Here is a 20174-nt window from a genome sequence, read left to right as displayed (position 1 = left end):
TGTGCCACAGGACTTCTCACCGTTTTTGCCAGTTTTATTGTTACTGCTGATGTGTTGTGAAAGCATAAGAGATTAGAAATTGGTTTATCCAAAATGCCAGAGGGCACCCGAATTAAGCATGGCACAGCTGAAAACCAGGTGGATGATACAACTATCATTTCACTGTCAAGTATACTGCAAAATTCAACAGCTCCTACTGCTTTATTTTAACATCTTGGTGACAGTAAACACGAGCTAGCAGAGAACCCAGCAGAGAAGTTACATGATCTTTGGCCTTTTTGTGATACATGACGATTTAGGAAAACATTCTCTGAGCTAATCCACTGCAGAACAAGTCCTTTTCCTGTTATAAATCTGCTCTTTTGGCACAAATATCACTGTATTCAGATGATGCTGTTCTCAAGTAGAAGGAAATTCTGTACTGAGTCAAGTTACAAAATAACGCAAGAGTCTGTTCCTGTGTCTGGCAACCAAAATAAAACCATAAATTTAAATCAGACCAACTGGCCAGTCCGCCAACAGAGGGCAGTGGCCCCAGGGACCAGCATTTTAAAGCGGGCTGGAGCTCTGGCCGCCACCACTTCTATCTCAGCAGTGGTGGCAGGATGAGCTCTGGGCCCCTTTAAAATGCCGCAGCAGTGCTGCCGCACAGCTGTGCGGCTCTGAAGGAATGGGGAGACCCCAGTGCCATACCCCAAGGAGCACAAAGGGCTATCTGCCTGTGGCCCTGCCCCTTTTGCCCCTGGCCCTGCCCCTTCCACTCTTGGCCCTGCCCCTTCTGGGGGTGTGGAGTTGAGCTGCCGTCCCACCTTGCCCCAGGGCCCACAGCAGCTGTCAGCCCCTCTGCCAAGGGGCTAGCAATCCGTTGAACCATGACCTCTGCCGATGCTGGAATCTCCAACAGCCAGAGTCATGGTGATTGTAGGGCAGAGGTTAGACCCCTACCATTATTCTAGTCACGTGTGGAAGACAATGTTACCATGATTTGGAGAGCAACATCCACATTTTCTGGGCTGCATCTGTAACCACCCACAGAGAGACTTGACCCTAGGACCTCAGGAACTCAGTGCATGAGCCTCTACAGTGTAAGCGAAAAACCAGCTGGCTCTCACTCAGTCTTTCTCTCTGTGTCAGTAGTCTAAGTGCTACCACGTGGGCCAATGAACCACACCTAGGTGTGTGGCTTACACACAGGAGACATTTGTAGTTATCACTACCCCACACACTATCGTACAGTGCAATTCCCACTTAAGTAGCCACAACTAGCGCCAGAGTGAAACAAGACTGTATCATTCCGTCCTCATACGGTATCTTCCAGCCAAACACTTTAAAACATTTTACCGTCGCGTTAAGAAGATCTGTTTGTGTGCGACTGTGAAATCAAGTCAATTCATATCAACAGTGTTAAAATCAGGAGATGTGGGGTGAATGGACTTCTCCTGCGCCCTCTCGAAAGGAGATGCCTGAGGGTGCTCGGGAAAGCAGCCAATAACACAGAGCAGAAAAGGGAAGTGGTGCGATAGCATGATGATCAGGGTGAGGGAGTGGGAAGGAGAAGCAGGGTGAGGTGGCAGAAAGGGTGGGGGACAGTGCCGTTGAGTGAAAATCCCAGGGAAGAGTCACAGAGGGAGGTGATGAGGGTCAGAAGCTGAACCAGAAACCACTTGCCCCTTCAGCTACTGGCCTCAAAAATATAAACAAGACAAGGAGGAGGGACGGAAGTAAAGGTGACAAAAGGCGGGTACTGGCTGTGGCCCAGGAATTTAGCCACAGGAGTGCTGCTATTGCCAGTCACCCTGTCGGTGAAGAGGGCAGTATTGCCACAGGTCCCTCTCAGTATATAAAAAGAACACCTGACTCCTGGTGAGTTAAATGTCACACAGCAAAGTCAATAATCACCTTCCCCAATAACAGTTTTTAATGTAATTAAAAATAACTTAAACTAAAAAAACCCAGACGTGCTGGATGCTTTACAGGATTTTTATCCCAAGAGCTTCGGTTCAAATCTGCTCTCGGTCAGCCGTAATTATGACCTTGTCTGTGCTAGAGAAGCACCACTGTAACTCTACAGCTTGCCTATAACCAGGGCTTTTCTTGTGCCCTGGCTGTGGGGGTGAAGCCCTACCAGCAGCACAGCCGCAGGAACCCTGCCAGCCCTGGGGCTGGGAGCCTCGCCTACAGCTCCAAACCTGTGGACCTGGCTGGGGCGAGGAGAACCCTGGGAGCCCCGGGGCTAGGAACCAGCCAGGGCATGAAGCCCGGCTGGCAGCTCCAACCCTGGGGACCCAGCGGAATGACAGGAGCCCCACCAGCTATTCCAGCCCCAGGGACTGGCCAGGGGGTATGGGGGCCCCGCCAGGCCCACAATGGGGAACTGGCTGTGGCACAGAGCCCTTCCAGCAGCTGCTAGCCGTGGGAACCCTTTGTGTGGGGGTGCTGGTTGTGTTCTGGCTCCTCTTTTCTTACAAATTAGCACTGCCTATATCGCACCAGGCAGACTCATCTCACCTCTCACGAAATAAGTACTTTTTCACAAGCCGAGCAAAACTGTTCAGAGCTGGCAATGGAATGATCCAAAACCATGATAGGGTGCCAATAGATATCATGCAACAATCTGAGCAAGTCATCGTGGGATAGGTACAAAATGCCACACACCCTTCAAGGGCTGGAGGAATGGATGAATATGGACACGATATATTATGTGAAATGATTTGGTTGTTCCCATCCAGTTTTTAGGGATATGTCTTCATCTCCCACACTCTGTCCATATGGCACAAACCAACAGTTCACCAAAGACTGATTAGAATTTACAGTACAGTTTTTAATTCCTAGAACGAGGTGGAGATATTTACCAGGGAAGGAGAAGCTTCCATTTATACAAACAATACTGTGCCAGTCCTGTGAACAAGTGCTCAGAAGCAACAAAATCTATTAAATTATTTACATTTAAAAAACTAAATACCAAACAATATACATGATATACACTTGGGCATCTTAAAAATTGTATTCATAGTATGATAAAAGACAAACTGAAATGTGATAGATAACACTTAAGAAAGGGACATTTGTCAAAACAAAAAGTGCAGAGGAGTTTAGTATGTTTATTGAAAAGGAATTATTTTTTGAAGCTGAAACAAAAGGAGTTTTTGCAGGGATTTAAACATTACCCTGTGCTGACTACTAGAAATACAAAACAGCACCATTATAATGAATAAGGAAGCCAGGAAGTGGGGAGGGCAGGAGGAAGCAAGACCAGACTGACTTGAATGTCCAAGCTAGCTAAAAACACACTGTAAACTAGTCACGTAAAAACCATATTTTGGGGGAAAGAATGGCCTTTATGTATTACTAACACCACACTGCATTTTTCATACTGACCATTTAAAAACCATCTGCTTTTCAGAATTTACATGAAAACGTCTCTTTACCTCAAACAGGCTTAAATACACACAAAAATGAACTACAACAGAAAACAAGTGCAACTATGATTGTGATGGTGTACTTACCCCCTTCTCCTGATCCAGATCCATTATCTGATAAAGAGATAAAAGGAAAAAAATTCACAACACTGTCCCAGGAACATAGCTTTATTCAAGAATCTGTCATTGCCCACACATAGTATGAATATTACTCATCAGGAGCCAAGTATAAAAACAATGTCTCTCATCTTATCAGGCACCACTAATACATTTTGTCCAGGCTGATCACACACCCTTTTCCATACCTGTCAAGGTAAATTTGCTCTAAGAGCGGCAGTGTATTTGTGCGTGTTGCTAAATAACAGTGCATGTAGCCTGTAGCTGCATCCCTAACAGAAGATGGTTCAGTAAAAGATATTATTTCACCTACCCTTTTTCTCTCTCACTGCTTTTCAAGCTATTTTTAAATGATAAAAGCATCCAAGTTGTAATAATAATTCCCAATTTGATTTTTGCAATCCGTCTAACAGCGGCTACATTTTGACTTTAAGCACAGCTAGGGAAGAGGGTACGTAAACTACCTGACTCCTGAAGTGGCCTCAGGCCTCATTGAGACTTGGTGTATCTTCATGGCAGAGTTCGCTCAAGTTACCCAGGCTAGTCTGAAGTTGACTAGCCCCCAAGCAAAATCACTACACTGCGAAACAACATGGAGCTGCACAGTGATTTGATTAGTAACACAAAGTGACTGGATGAGCAGCTAATGTGCTAACTCAAACTGTAGCTGGTAGCTGCATCTCAATTCATTACTAGCTGCTGTTATCAGAAGCCCTGACGTTGCAAGGTACATACCCAACAGACCAGGCAGGTTGAATTTAAAATACCACTTCACTCAAAATAGAGATTTCTCGTGTGTGGACAGAGCTTGGATTCTGTCCAACACTCAAGTTTATACCCTGAGCTGACACTGCAGTGAAGACACGCTGCCCTCAGACACACACTGCTGAGCTCCCAACACTCTGCTATTTCCTCCCTCCTTGTGGGGAAGGGAAGGGGAAGAAGAGAATAATTTATACTGGCCTATACCAACAATAAATTGACCAACTGGATCAGCCACTCCAGAAGGTGAGGAGGGGAGTAGAGCTGGTGCACTGCTCATTCCCCACTTCCCCCTACATACTTACTCAGGGAACAGAATAGGCAAGTGAGTTAGCCCTGTTTAATTCTACACACTTCCCAAAAGGGAGGGGGGTTCTTACTTCCTTGCATGAGCTCGGAGTCAAGCCGAAACCCCTCCCATCTGGTTCAATTCTTTTTCTAATTTCCTGTATTTCTAAGAATTGATTCCTCCAAAGCAGGAATCCTCCAAAGCAAGTGAAAGTCGACAGCATTAGGTCACTACCACGCTTTAAAAATAACCTCCCACAAAAGAGGCTGCTGTCAGGAATGGAGATTTTCCTGCTATTCAACCTAAATTTTCCCTATTTAATTGCATATTATTACTCCAAGTCTCATACTGGAGTCTCATTGTTTAAATAAACTAACAGGCTAACATAAGGAAAATGTCTGTCTAGTATTTTCTTGACATCAGTAATGACCCAATTTCCTGAAGAGCAGACAGCCCTTGTGCAATGTTTAATTGTTGCACCACTGAACAGACAATGTGACATATGGTGTAGCATCGCTTGATTAACAAATCTGAAGGTGGCATCATCTGCATCCATGAGCTAAACCCGCAGGCTTCCCTGGGATTACGATATTGTGTGATGAGCTGATTCTGTACCTGTGACAGAAAAGCTGCTGAAATCTGTCAAACAAACAAATGTTTAAGTCGGAAGCAATCGGAATTACACCAGTTGCACTAATTCCAGCGTTACAGTAGCGATTTTTCATAATTCATACAATTATTTCAGACCCTGATTCCCCAGGGCCTGTACCTGCCATAGAAAGTCCCAAAGACAGCCGTACTCTACAAGTCTGCGGCCTGGGATCAGGACATTGAGTTTCCTTGAAAAATAGTCAAACACCCCCTGTGCTCTCCAGGGCTTCATCTAAACAATTATGGAAGCGCACTTTGAGGTTGGGCAGGTGTGGGGATATAATGGTTCTATAACCTTGTGAATATGCCAGAGAAGACCTCTGGGCTCTTCCGAGGATGCTGGGGTATGGAGAAAGACACTCCAGCCTAGAAGAGGCGCTGTTAGCATATTGTAGACAAGGGAGGAAGACTCCATTCTCTGGGAAGTAGCACTCCAGTGCTTACAGGCAGGTCTGAACACAAAGGAGGGATGAATCTAAGGCTGCTTCTATACTCAGGGCAAGGTAATAAGGCAATTTAAAGCAGGCAAATGAGGTGCTAAAGTGCATATTCAGCACTTCATTAGCATAATGGCAGCCACACAAACTTCAAGGTGCAGACTTCAAATTGCAGATCGACGATGTAGATGGGGGCAGCTTTGAAATAAGCGCCCCACTTCAACATTCCTGTACTCCCACAGAACTAGATCAGAGTCAGGGAATGTCAAAGTGGGGTGCTCAGTTTGAAGCTGCCCCCATCTGCACTATCAATCTGCAATTCGAAGTCTGCACTTCAAAATTTGTGCAGTCGCCCTTATGCTAATGAGGCACTGAATATGCATGTTAGTGCCTCATTAGCCTGCTTCAAATTGCCTCATTATCATGCCCCCTCCAACGGGAGGCGGGGAGTGCAGAAGCAGCCTCTGTTACACAAGTTCAGCTAAGTGAATAGTGTAGCTGCAGGTAACATACTTAGGTCTAATATACGTGGTATCTTTGCTGGAGTGGGTGGACAGAAGGCACTCTCCCACTAACTCTCTCATTGAGGTGGAGTACCAGAGTCAATGGGAGAGTGACGGGCAGTTGATTTATCGCATCTCGATGAATCAATAAATCAACCCCCCGGATCAATCTCTGCCCTGTCAACTTGGTCCATAGTGAAGTCATGCCCAAAGTCAATTTACTCCATCTGAGTGAAGAGGAGAAATTTGATACTCTTATGATGCACATTCTTTGAAATCGATTTACATCAGCAGAAGGTCTGTCTCAGAGTGTTTTCACTGGCAAGTCCCCAGCATGTAAATCACAGCTTTACTCTCTGGTCTGACAAATCCCAAATTTGCTTATCTTCAGGCTATGCTACAGGCTCATTTATTTACATAGACCATTCCTGGGGCATAAGTTGACTAAAGTGGGATTTTCTTCTTAAACTCATGAGGGTTGTGAACTAGAACATTTTAAGAGTAGTATTTCATATGTATATTATGAATCTGGACAGCTGTGCCAACAGAGATACAATAGGAATATTATAAATTAAACAATATCTTCTTGGTATTTTCTGGAAGGTATCCATGGTCTAGGGCTGATCTCATTGTGACTAATTCTTGGAGATTGAGTTAAACGCTACTGCTGAAATTCTGCATCTCAGTGTCAGGGGAGGAAAACTCTTCTCCCATCTGTAATGACACTAAATTGGTGTGATTATGAGCCAGAGGCTCAGAGACAAACCAGACTGCATCCAGTTCTGGGCCCCACCGTTACAGAATGGATGTGGATGCATTGGAGAGGATCCAGTGGAGGGCAACAAAAATTATCAGGGGTCTGGAACGTATGACTAAGAGGAAAGGTTACGGGATTTCAGCTTATTTAATCAACACAGAGAAAAGCGAGGAGGGATTTGATAGCAGCCTTCAACTACCTGAAAGGGGCTTTCAGAGAAGATGAAGACAGGCTATACTCAGTGGTAACAGATGACAGAATGAGAAGTAATGGTCTCAAGTTACAGTGGGGGGAGGTCTAGGCTGGATATTAGGAAATACTATTTCACCAGGAGGGTGGTGAAGCACTAGAGTGTGTTACCTAGAGAGGTGGTGGAATCTCCATCACTAGAGGTTTTTAAGTCCCAGACTGACAAAGCCCTGGTTGAGATACTTTAGTTTGGATTGGCCCTGCCTTTAGCAAGGGGCTGGACTCAATGACCTCCTCAGGTCCCTTTCAACACTATGATTCTATGATTACCTCTTATCTGAACGGTTTTGAGAGGATGACAAGATAGATATGTTTTTCCCTTTGTCAACCCAGATTTTAAGCCTCTTACGTAGGCCCCTACCAAATTCAAATCTGTGGAAAATGCATCATAAATTGTGAAATCTGACCTGCCTCATGAAATCTGGCTCTTACAGAGAGAGGATGTCAGTATTGCCCACTTTACCTCCTGCATGGCCTTCAGACCTGGGAAGCTGGAGAGCGGCAGCTGCTGACTGGGTGCTCAGCTCTGAAGGCAGAGCTGCCACCAGCAGCAGGGCAGAAGTAAGAGTGACACACCACAAGCCTCATGACTCCTTTTTGGGGCAGGACCACCACAGCTACAGTGCCATGGAATTTCAGAGCACTTCTCCACAGGAAAACCACGCTGAAGCATGGAGGCATAGTGTTCTCGCTTCTGAGTCTCGACCAGGATTTCCTAAGCAAAGGAACCGTCTTTCTGGCAAACACAACATACTGTAATTAGCCAGCAGATGGCACCTAAGTGCAAGGATCAACAGCTTTAGAGGGCCAAGAAACCAGATGGTTCCATGACAGCTGCGAGGAGCTCTGGGGAGGGAGGAAGGACTTGAGCTGCTCTGAGCGAGGGTGTGCTTGAGCCTGGGGAAAAGGCACGGACAGATTCAGCTAGACAAGTCTTGTTTTGAGTACTTTGGCCTAAGGCTTCCATGTGTCCTGAGGGCAGGTGAAGGCTGAAAGGCTGCAGAGCCAGGCTCCTACTTGGATGGAGGCCTACGCTGAGCAGCCACCACAGAAACAGCTAGCTTGGTGTATCTCAACTCCATGTGTACAACCTGTGGGGGAAGCAGCCTTGGGCTATGGAGGTAGGCAGGGAGGAGGAACTATGTTTTGCACAATTGTGGAATATCTTTACATTTCCTAGCCCCACTGGGGCCCTCTGGTCTGTCCCAGGCCCTGCCCATGGTCTGTCATGTGAGTGGTTTGGAAGCATTACAATTCCAAGTAATACCAAGAGTGGCAGGGCAGTCATCAGCATGGAGACTGGTGTTTTAAGGAGGAAAAGAAAACTACACAATCCAATTCATTCTTCCATATAAACAAACACTTGAAGCAGCCACACTTCAAACGACAGCTGGGTGACAGATTTTGGGACGAACGTTTTTTAGCGTGTGCTGAAAAATGCAGTTTCAGCTCAACTGAAACATTTTGTGAATTTGTATCAAACATACTCAAGCCCTCCAAATGTCCAAAAAGGTATAAATATTTTGTTTTGATGTTTCCAAAATGAAAAGTGTCCTCTTTTTGTTTCAAAGCAGCTTTTAATTTTGAATTTTACTTCAATTTTATTCATTTTTATAAAAAAAAATTAAAACACTTGAATGGAAAATGAAATGTTTCATTCTGAGTCAAACAAAATGAGCTGAAATGATTATTTTCTTCCAACTTTGTCAGTTTGCAAATAAAATTCCAAGCCCACCCCCCCCCCCCAACATTTCTGTTTGCTTCAAAATGAATTTTTCAATTTTCTGTTTGGCTACTGAACAGAAAAGTTGATCATTCTCACAGCTCTAGTACAAACAACAAAAAAGCTTAAACTTCCTGCTACTTGGTCAGCAGAGTGAGGTTCATATAGTTAAGAGGACATGAAATAAGGTTGTTAAGAAGTGTGCCAATTTAGTCTCCTCGTACTCCCAGCTACAACAGCTCAATCCTCTTCCTGCTGTGTCCCCACCCCCCAGGAGCACTGCTGCCTGCTGGCAATTACCCTTGATATTGATATGCCAGCAGGAGTTTTCTGAGAGGAATGCTTACAAGAGTAATTGCCAGCAGCTGTGGGGACTCTAGCTGCCTAAAACAGGGTTTTAACCTGTGGCTTGCCAGGCTGTGTCTCAGGACACGTATTCTTTTAAAGGTTTTTCAATCAATTGATCCAAATTTGTGTCATTTAGCAACTTTTTTCACTTAATTATAGATTGTGAAAAGTATTACAATTGGTCAGAAGCTATAATGCTAGCACCTACTCTTTATCCTCAAACCATTTATCTCCCAAAGATTAAAATGGGACCTTTTAATTGGAACAAATCTTCCACACAGGCTGGACAGAACAATTTGGCCTTCTTATGAGGGCTTTTTTTTTTTCACTTTATTTCCAATATTTAATGTTTATAAGAATTTAACTGTATCTCAATCAGCTTTAATAAATAAAAAAGATTAACAGGCTGTTTTCATAGCTCACTAGGGAGAAAACCAGACACACAGATTTCTTTTCCACATATGTACTTCTAATTACATTCATTGTGAATCTCGTACAGGGGAAAAAAGAAAAACCCCACAAACTGTGAAATCCGGTGAAATCAGAATTCATAATAAAAGATTACTGCAAACTGAAGAACACCAGTTTAAATTAAAAGGTGTCATAGGGGACTCACTCTTCACTGTAGCATAGAAAAAAGATAAAACAAACTGAACAAAATACAAAATAGATTTAATAAGAGTAATATTATTTGCTTTTAATTATGCAAACAGCATGTTCTATTTTCAGTTTAGAAGTCCCAATAAAGAAAGACTGTTTCTTCCAATAAATACTATACTCTGAGAGCTGTGAATTGAAGAGTACATTATATAAAAATAGCAGTTACAGGTCATTGTGCATGATTAATATTGATGGTCATATAATACAAATATGGCAGACATCAAAATCTTGGCAACAATCTGTACATGCAGTGCTGATTAATAGGAACACACAAGTTAAAATAAATAATGAACATTCATTTCTTATTTACAGGTTTGATTTCTTCATGACCCATAAAATGCAAATCAGAAAGTGAGTGATGTCCTCCTACCATAAAGACAGGAAGCAAACGAAAAGCTTTGTGACTGTACTTCTCAACATTCTAAGCCCCTTGGGGCAACTTCTGTCCCTGTTCCATCTCCATGGCACCAGCATCACATCTGGCTTATCCAGGCAGTTCAGGAATCCTCCTGGGGCAAGGAGATCCGCAAATGGCAAGAATTTCACCTTCATAAAGTGCTAGACCAGTGGCTCCCAACCTGGGGCCAGCAGACCCTGGGGGTCTGGGAGGGTTTTGCAGGGGGATCCGTTCAAAAAAAATAGAAATAGAAATGATCATAGAAGATAATTGAACAGAGTGAAGCATTCAGAAGTGGAACATCTAAATGTTAATTATTTACAATTCCTTTTTCATTTAAGGAAGCGTACATAGCAGCTAGAGTTAGCTTTTATGGGGGTCCGTGAACAGTGTGGGGGAAGTGATTGGGGCTCCACACAAGTGAAAAAGTTGGGAACCACTGAGCTAGACAATGGATTGTGGGGAGTGACAATCCATCCACTAAATTCCCCAGCAGTGGGACAAAATTTATAAAATCAAATTTGTTAAATCAGCTCTTAAGTTTCACTCTGAGGTATTATGTAAAGGGTGCTAACCTAGGCTGAACTCATTTCTTCAATTTATCCCAAATTTTCAAACATCGGGGCCTGCATTTAGGTACCTAAACCTCTGCTTAGACACCTTCATAAAGTAGTCTGATTTTTCATAGATGCAGAAAGTACACCATCCCCATTAAGTATGGAGTGAGCTCTGGGAGCTGAATATCTCTGTAGCTCTGCATTTTTGGCAATGTTAGCATTTTATATTAAAATTTACTAGTAGAGTTGAAGAATGCTGCTTCATATACAATCTCTCAAAGACCTCAGTTACATGTATTATCATTCCCTAAAACATAACTTTTAATCTGAAGTCCTATATTTTAGTTCTACCAAAACCACCCTAGATTTTCTGTTTTCTAATTCTGCATATTTGGGAAGATAGCGCAAAAAGGACACTCCACAAAACCTGGTTTATTTGCCATGCATCCTGTGCAAAGCAAGTATATACACTGCTAATACATATATGGCTAAGTTACCATTGAGTTTACAAACCTAGCTTGAATAATTCATTAAAATAATTAAAATAATTCATAAAAACAAGAAACAGATATGAACAGCCAGACTAAACACATTGTGTGGCCTTTTCCAATTCTGTGATATAGTTTCAGATGGGACTCATCCCAGGTAAATGAGAAATGCCTTATTCTTGATTATGAGAAGACTTAAAAATTCATATACTGTAAAAATAAAATGGTCCCTAGGCAGTAATTACTAAAAGAATTCAAACTTAGTAACCCCGGAGTATCTTGCCTCCCTGTAATCATTACCTGAGAACTAGCATAAGATGAGTCTCAAATATATTAGTGCCCCAAATGTGTAGAGCCACAAATGTGATGATCGGACATTGAGCTGTTGGAACAACATAGGATGCATGTGTACCTGAATCTGGAGGACCATTTTTATTTAAGTTGTCCAGATCCCAACACTGTGAGACCCGTCCAGCCATGCATAAGAACAGACATTTGTACCTTCTACTGCAGGATTCTGAGATTTGAATATGGCACCCTGTGACAAAGTCAGGCCCGCTGGCTGCAAAAGAGGGAGAAAAGGCAGCCCTAGAAAGGGGGTAAGTGCCACTCCCCAGTTAACTAGAAGTGGGTTACTGTAGGTCAGTGAGGGTCACCTGAGAGGGCTACCTTGGTTGCCTGAGATCTTTTTAAACCTCTCATTTGGAGGAGGGAGAGGAGGAAGAGAGACAGAGACAGAGACGTGTGCACACAAACAGCTATTAAGCTAGAAACGTTACAGGAGTGAGCAGCTTCAGGAGGAGAGGCTGAGCTCCCTACTTTGTGGGGAGACCACAAGCCTAAACTCCCTGTTAATGGGAGGGCTGACAGCCCGGATGCAGCAGATAGCGATTATTTTATCCAAGGCCCATATCGCCAAGTGGGGAGAAGCACAGAGGCTGACAAGAGAAAGAAGGGCCCTTGCCACACCCCAGATAAACCAGCTCCTATAAATAAGCTACAGCCAACTTGGTTTAACCCCATTTCCTCCCTGCCACGCCTTGCCTCGCCCCACCCTGCATTGCCCCCCCACCCCAAAAAAACACACCACCTAACTTATGCTTCTAGGAACAAATGGCACCACTTTAACGTACCTTGTTTAATGGACTTTTACAATTTGGCCATGTACAGGCCAGTGATAATGAAGTAGTCTGTAAAAACCTGCCATGGCGCAGACATGGGCCAGATGTCTCTCTTAAGACTGAATTCTGTTGCATTAATTCTATATATTCTAGAATTCTTCTGAGATGGCCTGTTGTGAGAAATCCAGACACTCTGTCTGTATCCTAGTGAACTGGCCTCAGAGACTTAAATCTGCACATAGATTAGGAAACCTCTAGTAAAAAGGTTTTCTTTTGTCCAAGATCTTTGGCTAGAATTCATCCTTATAGTGTTCTTTGATTTTTGTATCACTACGGCTGCGTCTATACTAACAAGTTCTTTTGAAAGATTTTTCAGAAGAAGGGGGCTCTTTCAAAAGATCCTGTGGAGCGTCTACACACAGAAAGTGTTCTTTGAAAAATAAATTGAAAGAACGCAACGCTCCTTTCGAAAAAGCTCTTCCACTCCCATTTCAGGAATGCCTGCTTTTGAAAGCTTCTTTCAAAATAAAACTTGTGTAGATGCTCTTCAGGGCCTTTCTTTCGAAAGAGCAGTCCTCATGGCACCTGATTTTTAATTCCCTGGCCTGTTCTTTCGAAAGAACAGGGGCCGTGTGGATGCTCTCTTTCGAAAGAGCAAACCACTCTTTTGATCTGCTTCTGTGTGTGTGGGGACGCACTCTTTCGAAAGAAGTTCTTTCAGAAGAGATCTTCCAGAAGGGCTTCTTTCGAAAGATCTCTGTAGTGTAGATGTAGCCTAAAACATTATAGCACTCGAAAATAAAGCTATCAATTTTATGTAGAAAAGCCATGAAAATAGAGGATGAGTGGGTTTGGGAAACAGGCCATGATTCTACAGTAAATAGATTATCTGCTCCCTTGAATAACCACATCCAAAGCCACCACTGCCTCCTGTTCATGGAGACAGAACTGGAACCTGAACTCTGAAGCTGTTTGCTCCCACTGAGTTTTCTGCTTCTAAAGAGAGAGTCCAAAACTGTTGAACAATCCCACAGCATGTTCCAGAAAGAATAAAAGGGAAAGCAGAAACAAGATAACACTCTCAGATCCTGCACTTTTAATGGGTTAGAGAAGAATGACCATCTACCTTTGATAGTAAATCTACACAGTTGGATCTGTCCCCTGAATATATAACAAAGCTTTTACGTTATTTGTTTTCCATTTGCTAGATTGTATTAGCTACTGCCTTACCACGGTACAGTAAAATTCCTTTAATCTGGCATGTCCAGGACCGGACAGGTGCCGGATTACCAAATTTTCCAGACTATTAGATGTCCCCACCCCGCACTCCTGCAGCTCCACCACCCCCCTGCCCAGCTGCAGCTCACCACCCCTGTATGTCCCCAGCTTCTTCACCACCCCACGCTCCTCCTGCTTTGTAGGGTGACCAACCGTCCCATATTGGCATCCCTAATTATTTTTTAAAAGGGATGAATTGTTCCATATTTAGACCCTCGGAGGCTGGGGGTGGGGACAGGAGCACCTGCGGCTGCTGCTCTCCCTTGGCTCGGGGCCCAGAGCACCCGCGGCGGCCACTTCCAGAGCCTGGGGCCCAGAACACCCGCAGCCGCCATGTTCTTTGGGCTTGGGGCCAGGCGCGCCTGCGGCTGCCGCTTCCTTGGGGCTTGAGTATCCATGGCTGCTGCTTCTCTGGGACTCAGGGCCCGGAGAACCTGCTGCCACCACCCCCTGGCCCACGTGAAGCCCTAACCCACCCCAGGCTTAACCCTACTGTCACCAGCCATGGCCCCACCCACCACCCAAGCCTCCTGACTTATGCAAAGTTCAAGGTACGCATATCTCGGGGGACTCTGTATGTCGGACCATCAAATTTCACCAGACTATCTCCATAAATGGGACTATTTTTGCAACATGCCAGACCATCAGGATTTCCGGACCATCAGAGGCCAGATTAAAGGAATTTTACTACATTGGTCATTTGTAAATAAGTGGTAAGATCCTTCAAACAGACCTGCCATGGAACAAGCCAAACAGCTCCATCACAGCCAGTGGGGCTTCATGTAGCTACAGGAATGTGCTGGGTGGATCCCTTTGTGCAACATAGTTTTAATTCTGTACAGCCAAGACATAAGTCATAAAGAAATGACTAACATGGGATCTACTCAATTTTGCCTTAAGCATTTTGGGTGATAATGAAGTTTCTCCTTTTGCCGGAAAAGCATTCCCCAATTGTTTCCTAGGTTAGAACATTTTTTCCTTCCAAATATTTTTTTCATTGGCTAACACAGAGAAGAAACCCTTTATTTTCTGGTGATAGTGTTTCCTAATGAAAGGTCATCTGTGATCTCTACATTCTTTTGGAAATTAATTCTACAAAGATCATAAAAAGGAAAGGCACTTTAATTAAAAAGCCCTAACCTTATTTATTAATGTTGCACAATCATATCTTACATACCAGAATAACAAGGTCCTCTTGCTACCACTGTTATCTCTTTCTGATGCTTGCAAGCAGCTCTCCTGAGGAAGCATTCATTTTGGTAAGTGTCTCCATTTGATCCACAAACAGGAATGTAATTTGTATGACACTTAAAAAGAAAAGTATAAAATAAAGTCAGTTGTGCAATCATATATGAATAATTTTTAATACAATACACACATATATATAGCAAAATAGTCATGCAGAGTGGGGAACTGTCAGACTTCTATCTAACAGAAAATCATCATTCTGTTTGGTTAAGAATGCCTTTCATAAGCAATAGGAATGACAGTCCATCTCTGTATCAGCTTCAGGGATTAATTTAGCAGGGAAGATTAAAAGAATTAAATATGTGTAGATAGGCTGTAAAATGACTAAGGGGAATACAATAATCATCTACAAGTATTTGAAGGGTAAAAACAACAAGAAGGGCGAAAAGTTCTTTAAGGTAAAATGGGAATATATAATTAGGAGTAATAAGAAATTGAGCACAGAAAAATTTAAGGTGCATACCACGGAAGATATCCTCACTGCATGATCATTTTAGACTGCTGAATTGGCTTTCAAGGAAGATGGCAAAAATCCCAACTTTTGAATATGCATGCTCCTATTTATTATGTGAGTGTATTTGATTTAGTCATCATCTGTCATACTGCTTTAGTTATATATCAAAACGATACTGGTATAGGTCCATAAAAAAAAGAAAAGACAATACATTACATAAATGGTATGTAAATAAATCAATGTCTACCACGAAAGGCTTTGTCACAGTATTATAGTAATAACTGCGCCACCCTAATAAAGACAGAGTAAATGTCGCCCCTAGGCCCGGTGTATATAAAAATAATCTAAAAAACATACCGTAACCCTCTATCCTCACCCTCCTAATATCCAGGCAAAGAAATAACATCTCTATCAAAATAAATGAAAAAACTCCCAGTGACTATTTAGGGCCGGATTGGACTCTCATAGTATACCACTTTCTGATTCATGATCCCACGAGGAAAACCAAGCATTAAGGCCTGATCTGCTCACACACAATGAATCTCTTTAACTATATGTATTATGCTATACTGATTGAGCCAAACTGGTGCAAGAAGGGTCTCTATTCGTATAAATTTTATGTTTAGACATGACCGAAAATGCTCTCATGTCTGGATCAACTTCTCTGAGCCCCCAGTTCTTTACTTATTTTTCACCAGTGTATGACTTGTTTATCGAAATCACTTTTGGCAGACAAGCAATCAAAATATTTCATTTTTGAAGGAAATGGTTCTTCCTTTCCTGACGCCTTATCAAAAGTGAACAAGAACGAAATAAACTTCACACACACAGAAGCAACTCATTACTTGCTCTGCAAAGTGCTCAGAGCTTCTCCGTGATTCTTCTCATTTATGGGGCACCCTGAGGACACTGCAACTTGGCTGGTGAACCTGTCAGATCTCATGTAAATAGGGTCAGAGGTAGTCATTGCAGCAGTGTCTACATGTGCACTTAATTTTGAAAATACAGGCCCTCTTTCAAAAGAACGCAGGGAAAGTCTACATGTACAATGTGTTCCTTTGAAAGGAAATTAGAAGAATATGGCTCAGACTTTGAAATCCAGACCCCGATACCGTATTACGAAACGCACACCCTTTTGAAGTTCTTTTGAAAGAAGGTATGTGTAGATGCTCCATGGCCCACACTTTCAAAAGAGGAGTCTGCCATGGCGCTGTCCAGCTGGAGGGCGGAGATGCCCTTGTCTGCAGCACCGGGGTTCTATGATCCCTGCGTCCGGCAGCTCTTAAAGCTGCATGGACCCAGACACCCCGTGGCAGGAAGGTGAGAGCATGTGAGCAGCAAAAAGCAAGAGCTGCCCTCAGCACGCGCTCACAGTTGCCCACAGAACATCGCTGCACAGCAACGGCCAGCAGCTGCCTGCCACTGGAGCCCCAGGATCCCCTCAGAGCCCTCACAGGGTTCCCATGAGCAGCAGGGAGAAAAGAAAAAAGGGCTCTCTCCTGACAGAGCCTGAATTAAGAGACCTCCTGGGACTGTGAAAGGAGGAGGAGGTGTTGAGGGAGATGGGGGTGAAGTGCTGCAACGCTGCAGCCGTCGCCCGCCTTGCCCAGGGCCTCAGCACCCAGGAATACCCCAAGTGCACTTTGTCCCAAGTCCAGAGCAAAGTCAAAGAGCACCAGCAGAGCCACTCCCAGCCCGGGATGAGGCCAGGCACTCTGGGGCAGGTCCCTCCACCTGCCCCTACTACCAGGAGCTCCACTCCATCCTGGAGTCCTGGGACAGCTCCCCACCACCTGTCGTCCTGAACACAGCTGCAGACAAGATCAAGGACGAAGCCCAGGAGGAGCAGGGACCAGGGAGACAGAGACAAGGGACACCACCCTGGAGTGATCAAACAAGGAGAGGGACCTTGTGATTGACCTGCCCTGCCAGCTGTCCAGCCAGGCAACCAGAAGCTGAGCGTTGCTGGAGTTCGTCAAGGCACTCTTTGGTAAGTCCCTGTTGGGCCGCACACCCTGGCTAGTGGGGTGGGGGTAACATGGCTGCCAGTGGGCCATGCACAGGCCTAGTGGTCTAGGCCCAGACACATCTCAGCCAGCTATGGCACTCGGCACACCATACCACCCGCTGGTGACAGCTCCATGTGCCACATGCACAGTGAGACATGGGTAGGGCTGGACTGCACCTGGGGACTTGTCCCATTGGGGCAACCCATATGTGCCCCCTGATACTGCATGGACGTCATGCCCATCTCATCCCCGTGGGGGGGGTGTTGTCCCTCAGGGGTGGGTCTCATCTCTGGGGTCACGGCCTCAAGGTTCATGATCAGGGACTATAACACTGTCCTCTTCTTTCAGCTGCACCATCCAAGGGCCGGCAGAGTCCCATGCCCTCTGTGGTCCTGGAGAGCCCCCAGGGGTGGCAGAGAGGGGCCAGGCACCTCCATCACCACCAACTTGCCAGGCCCACGACCAGAGACCACAGCACCGTTCAGGGAAGGACACCACCAACTTCCACCAGGCTGAGTTAGCAGAGCAATGCCTCCAGCTGGAGAAGGCCCACATGGCCTGTCGGAGGGAGGCCTGGGACTGCCTATTGTCCCACCTGGAGGGCATATATGTGACCCTCCAGGAGTATGTGGCCAATATGGCCCACCGTAATGCACCCCCGCCACTCCCCCTGCCACGCCCCCCATCAAGCCCCACGTCAAAGACCTCCATTGCCCTACCTGCCAGTGCTTCCCTCCCCATCTCAGCCAAGCTGCAAACCCCACATCCAGGGAGGGAGGGAATCCCAGGGCTGACGGGGCTCTCAGCCTGCAACATCTGCCTCTGAGTGACCATCCCACTTCAGGTCCCTCCCTGCTCCCCGAGGTACATAGTTGGCTCCTGCACTGTAAATAGATTTTGTTCGTAAGATTCAATGGTTCAAGGTTTAACAGGAAAGGTTTTATTTCACAAAGATGCCCGTGTCTCGTGTTCTTGTAGGGGTGGATGTGTGGGTGAGGTGGTGAGGGGTGGCTGTGGGTGGGGGGCGTTCAGTGTGGCCCAAGAGTGAAGCTCTCCTGGATGGTCTCCCTGATGCGGACCCCATCCCATCTGGTCTGGTGACTGGCAGCAGCAGCCAGCTGCTCATACCTGGGCCTGGATTCAGCCACCTACCCCTGGATGAAGGCAACCCGCTCACCCTCCACAAAGTTGTGGAGGGCGCAGCAGGTGCCCACCACCTGCAGAACATTGTGCACCCTGACCTCCAGTCGCGAGAGGAATCACCGCCCCTTCAGGCACCCAAAAATCCGCTCCACAACATTGCGGGCCTGGTTGAGGCAGGTGTTGAAGACCTCCTGGGTGCGGTCAAGTTGGCCGATATAGGGCTGCATGAACCATGGCAGTAGGGGGTAAACAGCATCCACCACTATGCACAGTGGCATGGTGTTATCCCCAACTGAGAGCTCCTGCTGAGGGATGTAGGTCCTGCCCTCCATACGCTAGCATAGGCTTGAATTCTGGGACACATAGGCATTGTGTGTTCGGCCTGCTGAGCCCATTGACATGTCCATGAACCGGCCTCCATGATCCACCAGGGCCTGGAGAACTACCAAGTGGTAGCCCTTGTGGTTAATATAGTGGCCAGACCTGTGTGGCAGGGTGCGGATGGGAATGTGCGTTTCATCCAGAGTGCCAAAGCACTTCGGGACCCCGAGCGCTGCAAATCCCCTGACAGCAGAATCCAGGTCCCCAACATGGATGACTCGATGGAGGAACATGCTGCGTAGATGACCTGCACGGGATGGAGGACATGCACTCCCGTGAGGGTGTGTCGTGGAGTTCCCAGCCCTGGCACCCACGTCCCCTCCCAGCCAGCTACCCCTGAACGCCTGCCCCCTCCTTGCCCCTTGCCACCAAGGGTCCCTGAGCCCAGGAATTCCTCCCTCCTCCCTCTGGCAGGGGTGTGTGACCCAGGCCTGGCTTACCGCCATGAGGACAGCTCCAATAGTGGCCTTGCCCACCCTGAACTGAAGCCCCACTGAGTGGTAGCTATCCAAGGTGGCCAGTTTCCAAATAGCAATAGCGACCAGCTTCTCAAGGGGGAGAGAAGGCCACTTGGTGGCATCCTGGTGCTTCAGTGCAGGATCCAGCCAGGGGCACAGCTCCTGTAAGGTCTCCCTGCTCATGTGGAAGTTCTGCAGCCATTTGGCATCATCCCATTGCCCCAGGACCAGCTGATCCCACCAGTCCAAGCTGCTGGGGCGGCTCCATAGGCGCCAGGGCACCCAGAGGTGGGATCCAGGCTGGGGGGATTCTACGTCCCTGGGAGAGCCTCTCGGTCTCCCAAGGAGGAAATGGGCAACTGCAACGACTGTGTACAGGAGCTGTAGCACAGTGTCCAGGATATCACTGTTTAAAGCCAGGAGTAGGTGCTCATCGTCCGTGCTGCTGCACGCTGGGCTCTGCTTGGCTTTGCGTAGCTCCACAGGCCTCAGCTCATGCAGGGCAGGAGTGTTTGGGAGGAGCCCTTTAAGGAAGCGGCTGCCTGTAGACTCCAGAAGGGCGTGGCAGCCATGCGACCCTGTCCACGGCATCTCCAGCTCCGTTCTTTTGGAAGAGTGCACATAGCCACATAGATGCTCCCTTTTGAAAGAATGGAGCGGTCTTTTGAAAGGGCGGATTGAACCTTCAATTCGCTTTTGCTGTGTAGTTGCGTGCTTTTGAAAGG

At 45.9% G+C, this 20174-nt stretch overlaps 1 protein-coding gene across 1 annotated transcript in view; it reads right to left on the bottom strand.

The window, feature by feature from the left end:
• The window catches only part of TMEFF1 (transmembrane protein with EGF like and two follistatin like domains 1), a 222624-nt gene that overhangs the window by 74860 nt on the left and 127590 nt on the right, over positions 1-20174 (bottom strand). The window contains exons 3-4 of the mRNA XM_074987915.1: positions 14934-15063; positions 3507-3533 (exon numbers count right to left, since the gene is read on the bottom strand). Of these exons, the coding sequence (XP_074844016.1) occupies positions 3507-3533; positions 14934-15063 (157 nt within the window). The remainder of the gene's footprint in view (positions 1-3506; positions 3534-14933; positions 15064-20174) is intronic.

The sequence above is a fragment of the Carettochelys insculpta genome, chromosome 2, assembly GCF_033958435.1.
Source record: "Carettochelys insculpta isolate YL-2023 chromosome 2, ASM3395843v1, whole genome shotgun sequence".
NCBI lineage: Eukaryota > Metazoa > Chordata > Testudines > Carettochelyidae > Carettochelys > Carettochelys insculpta.
The sequence above is the reverse complement of the archived record's forward strand: the minus strand, read 5'-3'. Positions and strand labels throughout refer to the sequence as shown.